Here is a 20,557-nt window from a genome sequence, read left to right as displayed (position 1 = left end):
ACTCTCGCTCGATTATTAATTATACAGTATATAAAACTGATGACTACGAGGAGAAGCAGTGGGCCGGGTTAGGTGGACGCTTCAACTCCTCGTTCCCTAACTATAAGCTTTATCAAAGAGGAGGGTTTTCAGTTTACTCTTAAATGTGGTGACGGTGTCTGCTCCTCGAACCCAGACTGGGAGCTGGTTCCACAATACTGGAGCCTGATAGCTGAAGGCCCTGGCCCCCAGTCTACTTCCAGAGACTCTAGGAACCACAAGTAGCCCCGCATTCCGGGAGCGCAGTGCTCTAGTGGGACAATAAGGTACTATGAGCTCTTCTAAGTATGATGGTGCTTGACCATTTAGAGCTTTGTATGTCAGGAGGAGGATTTTAAATTCGATCCTCGATTAGACAGGAAGCCAATGCAGAGAAGCTAATACAGGAGAAATATGATCTCTTCTCTTAGTTCTCGTCAGAACACGTGCTGCAGCATTCTGGATCAGTTGGAGAGTCTTAATGGACTTATTTGGGCAACCTGATAATAAGGAATTGCAGTAATCTAGTCTAGAAGTAACAAATGCATGGACTAGTTTTTCAGCATCGTTTTGAGACAGGATATTCCTAATTTTGGCAATGTTATGAAGATGGAAAAAGGCTATTCTTGAGGTTTGTTTTAAGTGGGCGTTGAAGGATATATCCTGATCAACACACACACACACTTTTGACCGGTTGTGTGTGTGTATATATATATATATATATATATATATATATATATATATATATATACATATACATATATATATATATATATATATATATATATATATATATATATATATATATATATATATATATATATATATATATATATATATATATATATATATATATATATATATATATATATATATATATATATATATATATATATATATATATATATATATATATATATATATATATATATGTGTATATATATATATATATGATTTTAGCTTTTTCTAACTCCGTTTCATTCATGAAACTAGTGCAAAATCTTGTTTCATTTATTTTTTTAAATTTAGTTATAGGACCATAAAAACATTTAGACAATAATTCAAGGTAATTTTTTTCCTACTGTTTGTTTTGTTTATTATTGTAATATTCTCTTCCCTCAGATGCTGTGAAGAGGTGGAGCCCAAATTCAACTCAATCAGAAATTGATGCGGCTATGGTGGAACACTTGAAACATGCTCCAGGAAGAGTGTGGGGTTATAACAAATAACTTTTCTGCTGTAAATGATGTTGCAAAAAGTTGCTACACAAAGGGAGATATTTGTGACAGTGTTATTGAACTGAACTAAATTAACGGAATTGAGCTAAAACTGAATTTGTTTTGTAATAAACACGTTTTTCCTGTTTCCCGGGTGAATCTGTATTGTATAAACCGTAAAATAAATAAATGTGATTTGGAATTTTGTGGCTTTTTAGTTCATCCCGTTATCTTTATGATCATTTGTAATGAACTACTAAAATGAAAATAAGAACAGTTTGTTTTACAGTGTCCTTGTTACATGTAGTTACTGTAATAACTATAAATTATGCATTATTACATGCAACAAACCTTAACCCTATATTCAGATGCAATTAATTATATTAAGAACTTAAATGTATAAGTGTTGTTTGATCTACACGTGATTATAACGTGTTATAGACGTTCAGGTATGGCTGGACCGATTTTGGACCTTTTTAGAACCTTTGTCAAGTTTAGATGTGTAAACGTCAAGATCGCCGTTCACGATTTAACACAATGGGTGTATGGTTGTTTAATATGCAGGCTTATAGCCACACCTTATAAACATCCAGAAGAAGACTAATTCTGGCGTCCAGGAACGCGCAGAAAAGACGTGGAATTCACGGCCAGAAAAGACGTGGAATTCACGGCCAAGTGACGTCAAAGACGTCGGTTCAACTTTCATTTTGGAACTATTTTTCAACCATGACGGGACGTCTCGGACGGACGTCTTTTCAACGGTCATTAAACGTCCAAATGTTTGCTGGGGTGCGTCGGTCTTAAACTAGCAGAGACACAAAGACAGGACATAGGGCTCCTTAAGTAGAAGCTACTTTTCCCCCTTTACGTGCGACCTATTTGTGAAAAAGACCATTGCTTTGAGCAGACTGCTGATTGGTTGTAGTGATACATTCTCTCTCTCTCTCCCTGTCAGTTGTAGCTCGCTCTACCTTCTAGTAACGTTGGACACAGCGCCCAGCAAACATTTGGACGTTTAATGACCGTTGAAAAGACGTCCGTCCGAGACATCCCGTCATGGTTGAAAAATAGTTCCAAAATGATATATTTTAGACAACCAGTTCTTCTCTGTATCAGATGGTTCTCCTCCACCAGCTGGGGGGGACTGGGAGGGAAATACACCGTTCACACACTGGCTTTTTGTGGTTCTGTTGTTGTAACGACGCTGTGTGACCAGAGGCCCGCGCTACGGAGCAAGATTTGGCCTCAACGAGGATACTTCAGGGTTTGGTGGATCACGGCGGCGGATCGCTTGTTGCCGGGTCAACGGTGCCTTCACATCGGCACAGTAACCACGGCTGCAAAACGACAAAGAGCCATTCGTTTCCTACGGAGATTCGCAGGCCGCGAGCAAACTGGTCCCAACCGATGCGAACGAGTGCGCAGTGGAAACAAAACTGGGTCTGTTGGTCATCTGGAGGAGTTTTAAAAAAAAAAAAAAAACCATTAGGGGTTTTATTGTATGTCTACTACTAATCTCATGGGAATAGTAACTACATTTACATACTGTCAATGTTTTTTTAAAATCAAGAATTGTTTTTGAATCGAATCGTGACACTAAAAATCCATATTGAATGGTGACATTTTCTGAATCGTGCACCCCTAGTTCCTATCCGACAATTTTTATTAGGGCAGTTGATACGATACCTGCTATGGCTCGGTTGGTTAGCAACAGACATCGGACTATTGTTATTATATCGCATTTAACCGACCTGGCATATCAACATCCCGGGCAACTTTTCTCCACGCAGCTGCTGACAAGAAGGAAGAAGATGTTGGGCAGATATTAAGAACGTACGAATTTACCTCAAGTCTTAAACACACGGTGTATTTACGGCACGCCAAATAATACGTACACTAACCATAGATATGTTTTTATAAAACAGATTAGTCACACAATCACACACACACGTTACTGGCGGGTTTTTTTTTTAGACCCAGACACACACACCCACCCACCCACAAACACACACACAATGACTCACAGGGGGAATCACCAGTGTTACTGAGATGGGGTTCGTTTCACGTAAGTGGTCTCGGCGTTTTCCAGAAACTAACACAGTTACACACTTGTTGAGACGTTCTGAGCCTCCTGTATGAGCGGGACAGCCTCCATCAGTTAAGTTGTCTTTGGATCTTTTGAATTCACTGATCCAGACTGATCCAGTATATCAGTCCATCTGTCTGGCATGGTGCAGCTTTGAATCATGTGACCTCTCTCTCTCTCTCTCTCTCTCTCTCTCTCTCTCTCTCTCTCTCTCTCTCTCTAATGACCACTAGTTTTACACTTATTTTTGAAATTCGTGGTCAATAAACCTTATTTATATAATATGTCTACATTTTGAGTTACAAAATTGAAATTATGATAACAAATAGTTAAGATCAAAGGATCCCAAGTGGAAAATCACTGGTAGAGGTCAATGTTTTTTTTCTCTCAAATGCCATATCAAATTGAATGAAACACCCAAAATTGAATAAAAGTGATCATTAATTTTACCTGCAAAGAGCACATTTCTTCATTGCATGAAGCGAGTGTGTGTGTGTTTTTTTATCAGCTTTTGGAGTCAGTCAAACAGAGGGACTGGTGTTGTTCTTTGTCTGAGGTGTTTTTTGCTTTTTCTTCGGGCAATTACCTACCCAATGTCCGAAGTCCTTGCGGTACAAACGCTGGTCTCGGTTGTAGGGCTCATTATTTTGCCCACGGTACCCGCCTCGGCACCTTCTGGCTCGACCACGTCCTTCGTGGGAGCGGCCTTTTTCAGGTCCGCGCTCCATATGTTGCCCACCAGCCTGTTGTAACATGCAGACAAACGCTTCAAACATGGTTTTCTCACGTACTGGTTGGTCTTTCCACCCGATGCAGGTGTGACTGATGTTGTCGGTCCTGTCCGATAGTTGAGTCTGTGTCCTCTTCTTCCCTCCATTTTTCCAACTTGTCTTCCTGATTTTTAGAGAAAGCTTCAGAACATGGGCTTTGGTTAGAACTGATGAGGTTATTGGTGCATGTGTGTTTGCATTCTTTCCCTAGATCACTGTTTGCCATTAGCCCCATCATGTGCTGTCCTTGGTGCTGAAGCCCCTGAACGTCCCTTCCTCCCTCCTCTCCCTCATCACGTATTCAGAGCGCGGCAGATTGTCTCGTGCGACGCTGGGAGACTCGCAGCGGCAGCCAGGTGGGCGGAGGGCGACGCGGTGACGTCACACAAAACGGGGCCAAAAAGAGAGCGTGACACTCCCTCTCTGCCGAAGATGGTCAGACAGCAGCGCTGCTCCCTCCTCTGTGTTTATGGTCTGCTGAGACAAAAACACACTTCACAGCTTGAACACAAACATTAATCTTACAGTTAGACCAAAATAAATCTGTGTAATCATTTTAAATCCAGAAACATTTAAAGGAGGGAGTCAAGACCGAGCTGTCACTCTGCCTCTATTTCCAAGAACTACAATAATCTTCCAAAACCTCCATGTCTTGGCAATATTAGCTTAAGTTTTAGATAACACATTATATCTAAAGTTTTTTTTTTCATATTTTTGGCCTATTCCAGTCATGTCAAAAAGTGAACTCTTCATGGTGTTCCATGTTTTGTGACGATGCATTTTCCAGCTGATCCAAGAGGCTTTTTAATTACTTCATGTAGCTTAAGAAGGAGGTTATTTATGTATTATCTGCTCTAAATCTGCTCAAAATTTTAAAAAAAATAAAGTAGCCTACAATATTTACCTCTGAGATGTAGTGGAGTACAAGTAGAAAGTAGCAGACTGTGACTCGGACTAGGCCTACCGAGCCCCCCCTACCCCCCCTCTCTCTCTGTTGTTGAGAATGTTCGAGTTCATGTTTAAAAAATACACTAAAGTGATAAGAGCCATTCCAATTCCCTTTTAAACCAGAGGTGTCAAACTCATTTTCCCAGAGGGCCACACTGGAAAAAGAGAATCACACCAAGGGCATGTAGACATGGAGAGTTTATTGACGTGCTTTTGTTACTGAATGTCACTACAAATTTTTGTTCCGACTTTTTTGTGGCTTTCTCAGACATTTGTCACCTTTTTGTAAATGTGTTGTTTTTTTCACATTTTTGTTGACATAAAGCCCTACAAAAGTCATCAAAAGAGTTCCTTGTCACATTTTTTTTTTTCAAAAGAGTTCCTTAGCCATCGTAGAATTTAGCAAATAAAGCAGAATATTTTTTTTTTATTACAACAACCTGTTTCACAGCCTGAATATAAAAACTCTCTCTCTGCTTCTGAGGGAATTTCTGAGTCTCCGAGTCGGCAAATCTGCCAATTTCTGCTTTAAATGTCAGGTATGGTATGTCATATGTATGTATGAATGTTCCTGTGTTTTTGGTTTTGCGCGCAACTAGGAGGGCCAAAATTTATTGTGAACCCAAATTGATATACGGGCCGAATCTAAATCTGCAAGGGGCCGGGTTTGGCCCGCGGGCCTTGAGTTTAACACATGTGCTTTAAAACAGTGACCCAACAACTTTTGGTTCATGCAAATGTTATGTCAGAGATGAGGCCTGTATTGTGTACAAAATATTATCCCTTTCAACTGAAATGTAAAAATATATTCTCCAAGACTATAGTGGTGAAGGAAACTATCCTTATTGTATCCTCTCCCAACAAAAGCCAAAGAAGTGACATTTCAAATATTAAATGATATTTATACATCGAATCACTCCCTACATGTAAAATTGAATTGAGGAAAGTAACTCTTGTGTTTTCTGTGAGAGCGATATTGAGACAGTTGAACATATTTTCTTTCAGTGTGAACCGATTAATGACTTGGCTTCAATCTAAAAGGTATACTGCTACACCCATTAACCCTTGTGTTGACTTTGGGTCACAGTGACCTGTTTTTCAATTTTTGTTTTATATCAGAAAATATGGGACGTAGACATAAGCGCTGAAAATGTAAAGAAGAAAAATTTAACAATTTAAAATGTTTGAAAAAGCTAAAACAAACTTTGAAAAAAAGGTCGACGGGAAAACAACACAAGGGTTAAACGAAATGTCAATTAAAGCTGGAATATTTTTGAAGGATAAGAATTTAGAATTCTTGATAAATAACTGGATTGAGCATTGTAAACATTTTATTCATAGGTGCAAATATTTAAAGGTCAAACCACGACTGAACTTAAGCTTTTTGCTACATCTTTACAATACATGACAATTATTATTGTTGGACTTAGATTCCCTACTGGACTACATTTTCTTTATGTTTTGTTGTATATATTGTCTCTACCTCAAAGCTGTAAACACGTTTTTTGACATATGTATGACATTGTGCCTTGTTTGTATCACTATTGTATAATAAAGTTTTGTTTGGGCAAGCATGAAGATGGACTGTGTGGAACCTGCAAACAAAAACAAACTGTGCAACATGTACTTTTGGACTGTCTTTGGTACAAAGATGAAAGAGGACAGTTGTCCACTGCGCTATGTCAAGTAGGAATACAGCACATGACATTGAGAGACTTATTAAATCCCCCTGAATATAAATGTGAGATAGTGGAAGCCGTCATGGATTACATCTCTGCGACAGGACTACTCCACTGAAGCTGACAATACTTTTGACTGGTGCATAAAATGTCCTGTGAGAGGCAGCAATATGCCGCAAGGCATCTAGTCTGCCGGAAAGCCAGAAGAAGAAGAAGTAAAAAGGCGGAAATAGACTGGCTGCACCCACTGAATGGACCGCGTGGAGCACACTGTGGACACCGATGGAAACACGTGTCATCGAGAAATAAAAAGTAAGCCGTTTAAAGAATGGTATTGTGTACTACCGGCACACCTGAATCAAATCAACATGTGCACGAGAGCATGCGGTTGCGGCACGGCATGATAAACGTGTACTATCAGACCCTCGGAAGCTAGCCGGCTAGCTAGCTAACGCGATAGCTAGTAGTGGCACGACATAATGATACATCTCTGGTTCTCTTCATACAACCGTCGTTCATTTAGAGAAGCATTAAACGGTGAACGGTTTACGTTAGTGAATATTTTAGACTATGAACGAGTTCTCCGTGTATTGAGAACATAGACAGTTAGTGTGTCTCAAATCGCGAACTTCCCGCGCGAACTTCCCGTAGTGCACTTCGTACGTATGTACTCTTCTTCTTCTTCTGTTGCTTGTTTAACGGCGGATGCGGACTAACTTAGCGCACTACCGCCACCCTCCAGATAAATTGTGCATGATCATCACTATGGCTTACATCCTTGAAAAATTCTGTAGCCTGCAAGCTACAAAAAAAAATAAAGAAATAACCCTATATTCTGTCAATGAGTCCAGTGTTCTTTAAAAATTCAAGCATATACTTTATTACTCTATGATCAGAGCCCTTAGACAAAAGATCTCTAAGGATAAAACTTTCTCCACTGCCCTCTATTTTCCTTTTCATAAAAACCCTTTCTCTTTTAAATTTCCTACACATCATAAAGACGTGTTCCACTGTCTCTGGCACATTACAAATCTCGCAATTTCCTGTATTATGTTTTCCTATTAACTGTAATGTTTTGTTTAGCCTGGTATGCCCTAGTCTCATTCTTGTATAAATTCCCTCTTCTTTTCGACACCTTAGTACTAAACGACCCTGACCCACCTCAGGATTTACAATGTAAAAATCCCTCCCTTTAACTTCCCTGTCCCATTTATCTTGCCACAACTTTTTAACATGTTTTTTAATCATTGACTTAGCCTCTGATTTTGATATTTTACACTGAATAGATACATTTGTCGCTTTCAAAGCCTGTTTAGCAAACTTGTCTGCCAACTCATTACCAACCATGCCTACATGAGCCGGAACCCAAATAAACTTTACATGCGTCCCACCACTTTGAATACTATGCAGCAACGTCAATATCTCACACACAATATCAGACCTTTCACATGAGTTACCTGATTTAAAATTTTCTAAGGCTGACAACGAGTCTGAGCATATAGCTACTCTTATCGGTTTACTTTGCTCTACCCACTGCAAGGCCATCACAATAGCTATCAACTCTGCTGAAAACACTGATAAATGATCCGAAACTCTTGCAGAAAACTTAATATCAAACTCTGGTATCACATATGCAATTGCCACTTTCCCTGTATCTGGTTGCTTTGACCCATCAGTAAAAATTTGCACATACCCATAATAGTTATCCACATACCTCATAGCCATTTGTCCACTATCCCCCTTATAGTTTTTTATCTTTTCATGCAAAGTTATATCAGCATCTGGAACCGGTAGCAGCCACGGCGGATGCGGTGGATAGACTACAGATGGACCAAATTCAAAATGTTCTACAGCCGCTTGCTTTACCTTTTCATGTATACTTGCACTAAACGTCTCTCTTTTACTTTTTGCCTGCTCCCATGTTGATATGAGGACACTTTTAGTTGGATGGTCTTCCACATGTCCTTTTAGATGAACAAAATATGATAGTGACATTTGCAGTCGTCTCAACTCAAATGGCATTTCCCCTACTTCAACCTGGAGTGCTGATGTACACTATGTACTTACTTGCATAGTGCGTAAAATTTGACGGGCATATGAGGTAGCTTCCTGTCACATGACCATTCTTATCGGTTGCCAGGGGCAACTGTGTCAGAGTGACACAGACGGAGCAGGGAATACGTGACGGCTCGAGGAATTATCCCGGCGTTTAAACATACGGTATATATATATATATATGTCAATGGTTTAAACGGAGTAATTGCGAGAAAAATTAAGAAGAAAGCGGCCCTTACTGGGAAAAACTGATAGGAACAACAATTTCTGAAACTGGTCCAATTTTAATCAGTTAGAGTAAACTAAAAGTGATATTTTTGCCGCTGACAGGCTCAGATTATTATTCTAAGTGTCTGACAACATTATTAAAGTATCCCTACAGAGATAGACCTTTTAGTTAAAGAGTAAGATCCTTTTAGTTTAACATGAAACAGCCCCGAAATCACCATCACCAAACTCCACCAGACTCCATGTAAATAATCTGTGATTTAATGATGTTAAAACAGATTTCATTCAAAGTCGACAAAAACAAAATTAAACTATCAAAAGCTGTCTTGGTTCGTCTTTCCACTGTTCCAACAATCACCATTCCGGTTTGGTTGAAATAAAACCTTTAATTCAGCCATTTACATGTGGAGATATGCTGGCTCTATACACGCTAAAAGTCCTGATTATTTACATGGAGTCTGGTGGGTTTGCTGTTGGTGATTTCGGGGCTGTTTTCATGTTAAACTAAAAGGATCTTACTCTTTAACTAAAAGGTCTATCTCTGTAGGGATCCTTTCCAGTCAGCCTATTTTTCACGCGACAGGCAAAATAGAATAGGAAAAGATATTTATAATATGTCAATTTGACATAATTACATATTAATAAATTACATGTTGATGTTTGAAAGTGTTTGGGTTTTGACATAAATGCAGATATAAATGTCATTAAAAAAACAAACAAATCGATTTTCAAATATTGCACCAACAGAACGATATTACAGAACGAAATATTCTGTAGACTATTTTGCCGACGTTGTCTTTGTTGTAATCAAGTCAGTATATATTTATGTTCAACATGGTATTTCATTTTATCAATGGGAAACATTTATGTACAGACAAGGCTAGCAGCAGCAGCAGCGCCGCGTCAGACACGTTTCTGGTGTGTAAAGACGTAGAATATTCCACGTAACCAACACGCAACCAAAAGCGCCACGCTCACGCGACGCCTCCAGTGTGTAACCGGCCTATCCCTTTCTCCTCTTGTCTTTTTTTCTCCCTCTCTTTCAGCTGACCGCCAAAAAAACCTCAAAGAAAAAGAAGAAGCGAGTACCAACAACAAGTTCTCTTTTCAACCATTGGAATGCACGGCCCCTTTAGGATGAAAGAGATTTTGGGTGTACTTCTGCTGGTCCGTATATGGATACTGACTACTGACGCTGTTAGGAACACAGGTGAGCTCAGCAGGAGAATGATGTTGTAATAAGTTGTCCTTCAAATGTTTCACTATGTAAAATCGTAGCTCTTCCAGCACGTGTGTAGTAGGGGTGGGCGATATGGACAAAAAATAATATCTCTATTTTTGGCGATTTTGATGATAACAACAATTGGACGATATCCTTTTAAAAATGTGTTTTTAAAAGTCAGAGTTACTTAATCACTGATGATAATAATGAGCACAATGTTGAATGAAAACCGTTCTTATTTATTTTCTTGAAAATGTATTCAAGTAAAAACAATTCAAAGACATACAAAATACTAATACTAACTGAACTAGTGTAGGAACATTGAACTCTGAGTAAACATTCAGTTGTACACCTCTGCTGTAATGTAAATTGTGCAAATTTTGCGTTCTTACATACAGTTCCTCTGGGTAATATCAGAGAAGTTCAGGGCTGTGGTGCATGTGTGAAAGGAGCAGACAGCCGAGACCTGAGCTCAGCCACTGCTTTAATAAAGTTTATCTTTCAAACTGACCTTTGTCGATCTGACATGAAGACAGATTCAGCTGCCGCGCGGCCTACTTCTCGCTTAAAATGTTTTCAGAAACACGTTTTCGTTGAACTATTTTCATTAATAGGAGATCGCATTCCAAACGAGCCTCCGTTAGGGTCGGTTTTGAAATTTCAAATCCGGGAGCAGCCAGCCCCCACGTGACACATTCATCCAATCAGCTGCAGCCATCGCGGTTGTAGGAGGGTGGAGACTGTTTTCTTGCTTCTCATTGGTCAGGGAAGAGAAACTGGTGGCGAGCCCACTAGCGTGCAACGCTGGAAAGGGGGGGCGACCCCATCCGTGAAAACAACGCGTATACATGGACACGTACCGTGAGACATATACAAACCTGTAATATGTCTCAGACATCCTCCCACAACTTTCACAGCTTAGTTAGTCAATATATTCATAAATGAGAAACGTTTTTAACGAGCATTTCTTTAGACAACAGGTCAGGGATATTGATAAGGTATTTTCAAAGTATTTTTTACACAAACTAACAGCTGTGAAAGTTGTGAGAGGATGTCTGAGACATTTTACAGGTGGTTTGATGTCAATATATATTCATTAATGAGAAACGTGCTGAAACTACCATCTTTATTGGCTACTATACATCTTTATCTTTACTAATTCACAATTGTGAAATGTTGAATGGCTCTCCCTCTCTATAATGGAAGTGGTTTGAGATTTCTATGCTGAACAGCAAAAAAAGCTATTAAAGATTGAAATAGTTGGTATTGCAGTTTTACGACGGTCCCTAAGTATGTCTGTTGTGACGGGCGCGTTGGACAGACAATCGGTTCTTTGCGCTCTCAAATGCATCGTCATTTTTGGAGGATGAAAAATGTTGGAAGTGTAAACAAACATTTTATGGAGTGTAAGAGCGAGAAAACCTGTCTGGCAGCTTTCTTTTCAAATATCCATCAATCAATCTAGACAGGAAAATTCTCTCACGGCCCTTCTGCCCCAGGCGACCACCTCGGCACTGCAGATCAATTAGAAATCTTTTTATCAATTCATGTAATGTCTTGGTGTACACGAATACATATGACCAGAGGTGGGCAGTAACGAGTTACATTTACTCCGTTACATTTACTTGAGTAAGTTTTTGAAAAAATTATACTTCTAGGAGTAGTTTTAAATCACTATACTTTTTACTTGAGTAGATTTGTGAAGAAGAAACTGTACTCTCACTCCACTACATTAGGCTACAATGAGCTCGGATATTCTACGGCGTCATTATTTTTATCATCCCCCGCGTTCGCCTCATTTTAATGTTTTATGTTGACAGAGAGAGAGAGACTTCCGCTAAAGGCTCTACCACGTGACTGTGTTTCACCAATCAAACGTGGTTGTGCAGTCTCGTCTCGTCACCGTACTCAAAACTCAGCGGCGGGACGGGTTAGCTTTACAGTCGCAGCAAAACAAAAATGGCGATGTCAGAATCAGCCGTCGGCAATGCAGACACAGACGAGGAGGAACATCCCAGAGGCCAGATCAACATGTCCTGGATTTCTTTCAGTTTCCCGGCTTCACCTAACCACCGCGGCCCTGTATAAGCTGTGTCACGACGCTGGTTATCTAGTTCAGTCAACCCAGGGTTCCCCAATCCAGCGGCGCGTGTTCACATAAAAGAGGCGGTGTTTGCACAACATGACCAATAGCCACATATTTTACATAAGAAGAGCAAACTATAATTCTACATAAATACGAAGAACACAGACACGGTTTTACAGGCAAAACGCAATACAGTCGCTGCTTCCTAAAACAGGAGGACAGCTGTAAAATCGTAGCTCAAAAACAAAACAAAAATAGGCGAAGATGTAGATTGAGAAGAGTGCTGTAGATGCGCACTCTAAGGCTATCAATATCACTTCCCCATCAGTCAGGACCAAGATCTGACCATAATTACACTTGTACTTTCCATAAACTGCCGTTGCTTTAGCCTGAGAGCTCACGTGAGAGCAAATAAAAAAATATAAAAAACATAATTCAAACCGCTGTGCGCATTACACACGGCAAATATACCTATCAGGGAATGTTAACGGGGCTGTCGGTCACTAAATGTTTTTTGTATGAGCACACCCCTCTCTTTTTCTCTCTCCCCCTCTCTCTCTCTCCGCGCACCGAGCTCCACCTGATCTTCTAAGAACGGTGAAGCCGTTATCAGTGGAGTATTGATTGGTCAGTAGGCCAGTTGATCTCTGATCTCCAACTTAACCTGCTCCCGACCAGGTTAGGCGTCCAGATTAAGTTACCACGGCGATTGAACCCGATAACAAGTGATCCACCTTTGTGATTTACCTTAGTAAAAGAGCCAAACAGCAGCTCCATTACCTTGTTCTAGTTCTGCCTGCAGAGCCTGGTAAAAAAAAGTGTAAAGGTTTGGAAATTTGTGATACTTGTGCTTATTTATTTTTTATGTATTATTATTTTATTGATTTTATTTTTTAAGTACTTGAATTTACCTGGATTATTTTAATTTAAACTATTTTGTAATTAATTAATTAATTTAAATTTATTTAATTGATTGGATGAACTATAATTTGCCTAAATATGGTTATTTTGTATTTTTGTCTGTCTGATTGAATGCTTGTGTTAAAAAATAAATCAGACGTTACTCAACAGTTACTCAGTACTGGAGTAGTTTTTTCACCAAGTACTTTTTTACTCTTACTCAAGTAATTATTTGGATGACTACTTTTTACTTTTACTTGAGTCATATTATTCTGAAGTAACAGTACTTTTACTTGAGTACAATTTTTTGACTACTCTACCCACCTCTGCATATGACAGCCTCAGAAATCAAAATAAAAGTTATATAGAATGGTCAGATAAAAATACACTTCAACATGTAGGCTATGACTTTCTGTAAACTGCTGAGAGAGAGAGAGAGAGAGAGAGAGAGTCAGTCTGATTACCTCCGCTGTCTGAAAACTCCTGTTTTCTGAACGACAATTTACGCATCGACTTACTATGTGAAGGCATTTCATCATCTGCTGTCTTAGCGTGTGTCTTCTTGCTTATGACAACTGTTTTCGTCTTCTCTGAGGTGATTTTTGACCCTTTTCGACGCACTTCTTTCGACATTCTGAACTACCGTGGAAATGTCAGAGCGCGTCACGTGACCATTCTGAACGAATCACGTTGTCGGAAATTGGCATAGCCGATGAGATTGCGCATTTAAATCGAGTTAAATCCCCCCCTTTTACTTTCACAATTGGTTGCTGATAAAAAGGAAATGACCATATTTGGATCCGACAGCATTACACAGGAGAGAGAGAGAGAGCTTTCCAACGGTATATGTGATGACAGGGTGCAGACAGCGATTGTGGAGTCTGCCTTGTCTCCCTTTAAAACAATAGAAAGGCTCAATGTGGCCAACATTTATTTTGTGTGTTTCTTCAGCAGAGTTACGGTGCCCAGATACATCGTTGGATGCAGAAGTTGACAAGACAGTAATTCTACCGTGTTTGACTGTGCCCAAAATGGATGTCGGCAACAAAGTGGAGTGGGTGCTTAATGATACAGTTGATGTGCATTTGCTCCGTAAGGGAAAACATGAGTTTGATCATCAGTGGAAGGACTACAAAGACAGAACATCTCTTTTCGACAGTCAACTGGGAACTGGAAATTGTTCACTGCGCCTGAAAACCAAGATGTCTCATTCTGGGAGATATCGCTGCTCTGTTAGAATTGGAGATCAGACAAAACACTGTTTTATATCCCTCACCGGTAAGTGTACTGCAAGCATTTTAATCATGATGAACTCAAATGTACACAATCGGTTTTAAAGTTAAACAAGCAGTAGTAGAAACAGGGTTTTTCCTGGCTCAGATTTGGCCTTCTGGGGGGGGGAGACAGGTCTGGCTACTCCACTTGTCATTGGTCGGCTGTCAAAAAAGCGCTTAACGTAGTGCGTTTTTTTTAAAGAAAAAGTTGAACTTTTTTCAACTTCAAAAAGACTCAAAGTGTGAACATAGCCTGAACGCACCACGGCTGTCTCTGGTCGCGGCCTGTGGTGTATCAGACTAAATGTAATTTAAGATGTTACTATAGTCAAAGTGCAAGATTGCAGTCTTTTTAGCGATGTAATTAATGCCTGCACTGGTTTTCTTAGAACTAATCTGATGCTGTCTCAATACTTTTTTCTACAGTCCGTCCACATGAAGGAAGCAACACCGCTCAACTCAATCTATCAGATATTAACCAGCTACACGGTACCAACTCTCCAGGTAAAGCCAAAGACTGTTAACCTGCTCCGTTATACAAGTCCCAGGTGGGACATACATAATGTTGTCAGACACTTAGGGCGTTTTCGCACCGACAGCCTTTAGTTTGGTTGTGTTCCGCTGGTGCGGTTCGTCAGGGCAGGTGAGAACGCGGCATTCACGCTCGGGCGCGCACCAAAAGTGGACCGCACAAGCATACCGAGACCTGCATGAAGAGGTGGTCTCGGTACGCTTTCGGTTCGTTTGTGGTGAGAACGTGATTCTTTCCCAGAAATAGACTGCGGTCAAGCTCGCCGTCCGTCACTCACCTCTCCGTGGTCGAACCAGCTGCCGCTAAAATTGGAGACCGACGCCGGCAGAGCAGAGCCGAGTCTCGGAGACCAGAGCAGACGTAGCAACGTCTCTCGCAAAACAATGTCTGATCATTTTAATGAAATGAGCTGGTTTGACCATGGATATGCAAGAAATATGCACTAGTCCAGAACACAGGACCTTCTTCCCGTACTTACTTTCTTTCACATTTTTGTTTTTCATTTGGAGGCCCAAGCAAACGAACTACAGGTGTGAAAACGCCCTTAGAATATTAATCTGAGCCCGTCGGTAGAAAAACAAGCACTTTAGTGGACGTAAATACAAGCTGGACAATCGTCCTGTTAATTTACATTGTAGCTGGCGACTGCAACAAAAGATTGTTGTTCCCATCAGTCACTTAGACATAAAAACATAGGAAAATAGGGTCCCGGTTGGAAAAAAAAAACAGTAGTTACCCTTCAACATCTCTTCTCTTCTTCTTTCAGGTGGTGACAATGACTCCACTTTTCCTCTGTGTGGCATCTTCGGCATCGTCGGCATCAGCATCATCATCATCATTCTGATCTGGAAGCGTAAAACGTGCTGTAAGCCAAACCAATCAATAAGTAAACTAATCAGTGAAGCCAACACATAGTGTTAAATACTGTAACTCTTCTGTGTCTCCTATTCCATCAAACTGCTTTTCTTATCTTGGGTGACTTTTAGAATCTTCCCCTCAGCGTGATAAGTCCTGCCCAAACATCTCAGTTCAACAGTAGTCATTTCATATTACGCAAGTCAACACGTCATTGTGCCTTTCAGTAGCGTTAACCATACCTTAACTATGAAGCTGCCTTGTGTGGCGCGGACATATTTTTCATATTTTTGCCAATTTCAGTCAGTTGTAAGTGTTATACATCATCTGATCCAAGGAAAGCTATGCTTTTTCTCTAGTGCAGTGTAAAGTCACCACCATGCGTTGTTATCTTTGTGCGAACATAGACAAAAATGCCCAGTGGAAAGAAAAAAAAAAAGTCTGTGAGTGAAAAGGTTTTGGAGCAACCTCAGGGAGTTACAGCCTTTTATTGGATGTTGATCTGGTTGTGTCTTTTTATTTTGGTCATCAGTATCAGTATCTGAGAGTAAAATATCAAAGTGTTATAGATCATTGGAAAATAGACAACCTAACCTAAACATTGGGAAGACTGTCCCCCTCCTCCACATCATTCCATCCTCTTCCTCTTTCAGCTGAAGTTTTGGGTGGAAAGCGGCCCTGGCCATTCCCTTTTCCACGCCCTCCCTGCTGTCCATCTGGTGAAGTTGTTCTGCAGATCGACCCAGATGCTCCGGGGGCTCAGCCCAGGCCAGGGCGTACGGAGGATGGAAGAACTGGAGACCAAGGTAAACCAGATGATTATTAGGATGTAATGTGGAGGGTATGGGGGCAGATAGTCTCATCAACCAAGCTGGAAGCACAAAAAGAGATTCATTGCTAGGGCTGGGTATCATTCAAACATTTCCGGTACCGATACCAATACTGTGACTTTGCTTCCTGCTCCTAAACGATACTTTTTTGGTACCAATTTTAAAAAACAAAAAGATATCACAACATACGGCAATGTTTTTATTTATGTTCCACCTCCTACTACGTGATCCCGTCTCTGTGTAACATTAGACAGCCAATCACAGACATTATTACATCTTGGTAGAAGCATGCTGCGTGCCGATTGGCTCACTGACGCTGATGAGATTTACTCCTTAGGTATTGAAATTGGGAATTGAATGACGAGGCATTTTTCGTAATCGATTCTTTAGAGGCCATTCGGTCGGTTTCCCTCTTTGTCGTATGCACCGTGTAAATCAATACCAATGTTCAACAGCATGAACAGTTTATTCATCAACATAAAGGCCTGTTAGCTAGCACGGCACACACAACGTTCACTAATGGCTCTCACTTCACATATAAGTAAAATATTAAAAATGAGAAAGAAGATTGTGTCCATGGTTAAATGAGGTAGCCAAGGGACTGAAATCTCTCCAAATTCAAAACTCAAAAATAAATAAACAGCCAACATGTATCGACTGCACACTGGTCTTTGACCCAGAACTACAGCTGGTTATGATGTGTGACTGTGTGATTGATAATGAACTTTGGGGGTTTCATTATCTGCCTTGTAAACTACCTTCACCTTATCTTCTCACAGAAAACGTGAGACTGGAAGGGATCAGGGAGCCAAATCCTCCAGGAGATGTCACCGTGTGAAGCAGGGACATCTGTAGTCTTCATGTCCTGTCTGCGGCCAGTCTCCAAACTACTTTTTGAGCGATTCCACTGTCACAGACTAATGTCCAATATAATAATGAAATCCTGAGAGGCTTGCTAGAATCGGGGCGCTCCCGTCATCTCCATCGTTTGGTGTAAGGTCATAAAACTCACTCCAAGTCAGTCTTTTCCCCGTCTGGACACTCAGACAAAATCAAAGGTGTTTAATTTAAAGTAAGTTTTAAGTCTTAGTAGTGAAGTTAAATCATGTGAACATGGTCAACAACCAATGGGCGCTCTCCCTCCAGCACCAAACAGGAAGCAACAAACCAGCTAGAGACTGTGGTGTTTATGGTTGCTATGGCAAAGTTAAGCTAGGTTAAATTTTTCAAAAACAAATTTGGTTGTGGGACCCTGCAAGATCCCCAGTCTTTACCTATTATGTCTTTAACGTTATGTCTTTAACAGTCTCTGTTCAAGTCTTTACCTGCCAAAAGTACTTTATTATTACATTCCAGTAAAAAAGGCTCAGGTAAATATTATTGCACTGCCCTGCTATAACTGTCACAACATATAAAACAGTCGTAGATAATCATCCTCAGAATCAGATATAGGCTCATTTCAAGTAAGTTCTCACTACGGCTGGACGGTATAAACACCAGCAACACCTCTAGGAATTTTAGGCCACACTGCCCAGCGTTAGTGTTCACATACGAGGAATATGCCAATATAATTGGTGAGTAAAGCCGCCTACACGTGATCCGCGATCAAACTGCTCTGTGCTGGCTGTGCCTTTTGTTTAGGGAGAGCGGTGGAGAAACTCGAAGGGAAGGTGATCAACGCGCAACCGCAATAATGACGTACACCAAGTTCCTGCACTCTGCTCTACCTCGCTGTTTTACCTCGGATCATTTATAGGCGGCTTTAAGGGTCAAGCCAAAGTCATTTTACGCTTACAGTTAAAATGATGAAGAGGATGGAATGAGTAAAATATTTACTGAAAACTAGGGATGTCCCGATCGCAAGTATTGCATCCGAGCCAGTAGCTATATTATCTAGGCAAATACAATTGTCAGACTGGGACTTGGTTTAAATATTCAGTATTTAAAAAATTGGATCAGGGGCCAAAAAAAGCTAATCGGGACATCCCTACTGCAAACTATATAGAACCAAGAATATGCAATGTAAACACTTGAAAAAGTGTTTATGTCCTACTACATACTACAGGCAGATTTTATAGTAGCACGTAGGCTCTACGCTGTAGCCTAAAAGGGCTGTAAGAGTTTATCTGCTAACTTGGTACGACCCAGTATGAAAAAGCTGTAGAATTCTATTCTTGATGTGACGTCATCACGAGAATGTAAAGAAAGTGCAATAACGAATCGCTGGAGTGCCCTTTTCATCTTTGACGTCTTTGTCAAAGTTTCAAACATTGTATTTTTGTATCAAATCCTCACCCCCTTAACTACAAAATCCAGATGAAGTTCCAATTAAGTTTTGGGGCGCCAAATACCGTCTCACACAGACACACATGGCAGCCTTGAGAATGTGAAATGTCAGTGAGAAAGGTCAACCAGCTAGCATTATAAAAAGGCAAAACCACAATTGCACTACATGTCAAGTTCTGCTGTTAACCCCTTTGGGGTCTAAGGGCATGTTGTCGAGTTTTACATATCTTCTTAAATTCCCCTTTTAAGTGCATTAGATTATAACCTGATACCAATGTGTTTCTTATCAAAATGTTTAGAACAAACTCAGCTTTCTGAGTGCCAGGCCGTGTTACTTAGCACACCAGGAAGTAACACGGCCATGTTGCTTGCACATTTTATTTGTAGATTGGCACAAAAACCAGGAATGGCTGCTACATGCACAAGCAGCACTTCTATAAAATAATTTGCTCTGGCTTTTAAAGTCTCCTAATTTTGCACATGAACAGTACGACAGATACTGACCAAAGCTGCCTGTTACATGCTGTTTAGGAACTAGAAATATGAACTGACCTATTTTTTTCTAATTTTTTACATTACATTGTACATTTGTATGTCTTTTTTTTATCTTGCACTCCTGACAGATGAAGTTTACCATTGGACATAATAAAGTGACTGTGATGATTGTAAATTTGAAGAGGAGACTGTTTTTTCTTTTTAGAGCTGAAGATAGTTTTAGGTTTAGTTTGAAATTCTTTTATTAGGATAACCCCTTGAGATGTACCATCTCGTTTTCGAGGGGGTCCTGAACAAAATACAACAAAAATAACATTACAGACATACAACCATAATAAACAAGACATTACACACACAAAAAAAAAAAAAAAAAAAAAACACACAGAGCCTACAATTACAACATAATAAATAACAGGGAATAATGATACATCAGCATATAACCAAACGTTACTGTGGAAAGAGTGTGATTAAGTGGTTCAATAAAAAAAGAAAAGTGAAGAATGAGATACGACTGGAGAGAATTAAAGTCTACATGTACAGTTAGCATAAAAATGAATTGACAAGGCATGTTTGAACAGTCTGAAAGTTGAAATCGAACGAATATTTACTGGTAAATTATTCCAATCAGAAGGTGCTTTAAACATAAAAGCATTTTTTGATCTAGACTTAGAAACATGAGGTACTGAAAAGAAAAGCTGTACAGTATGTCTTAAACAATGAGTGGAGGAAAAAGGAACCAAAAACTGTTTTAAATAAATAGGATAATTGAAATGAACACATTTAAAGACAAAGTGCAACCAATGAATCTGTCTTCTTATAAATGGTGTGGGCAAGTCAAGAAGTTCATACATTATACAGTGATGAGTTGTAAATGCACAGTTAAGAATAAATCTACACAATCTATTATAAACTCTAGTAAGAGGAGTAAGAGAGGAATTAGAAGCAATGCAGTACACTGAATCAGCATAATCCATTATTGGCAATATAAGTTGAAGGGCAATTCTTTTTCTGACCTTAAATGGAAAACAGTTTTGTGAACGGAAAAGAAGACTAAGACTATAATTCAATTTATGTAC

General features: G+C 39.8%; 1 protein-coding gene across 2 annotated transcripts; it reads left to right on the top strand.

Moving 5' to 3' along the window:
- The first annotated feature begins 6,887 nt into the window (after positions 1-6,887).
- Positions 6,888-19,662, top strand: LOC114573987 (uncharacterized). 2 transcript variants are annotated; one of them, XM_028606259.1, is made up of 7 exons: positions 6,888-7,030; positions 10,048-10,211; positions 14,164-14,487; positions 14,910-14,987; positions 15,782-15,880; positions 16,524-16,676; positions 17,480-19,662. In XM_028606259.1, exons 2-7 carry the CDS (start codon positions 10,121-10,123, stop codon positions 17,536-17,538), a joined length of 804 nt encoding a protein of 267 aa, XP_028462060.1. In that variant the 5' UTR covers positions 6,888-7,030; positions 10,048-10,120; the 3' UTR covers positions 17,539-19,662. The 2 variants fall into 2 exon arrangements, with proteins under 2 accessions (XP_028462060.1, XP_028462059.1); XM_028606258.1 differs by having other exon boundaries at positions 6,889-7,030; positions 14,161-14,487.
- The last annotated feature ends 895 nt before the right edge of the window (positions 19,663-20,557 follow it).

This window comes from Perca flavescens, chromosome 19 (assembly GCF_004354835.1).
Source record: "Perca flavescens isolate YP-PL-M2 chromosome 19, PFLA_1.0, whole genome shotgun sequence".
NCBI lineage: Eukaryota > Metazoa > Chordata > Actinopteri > Perciformes > Percidae > Perca > Perca flavescens.
The sequence above is the reverse complement of the archived record's forward strand: the minus strand, read 5'-3'. Positions and strand labels throughout refer to the sequence as shown.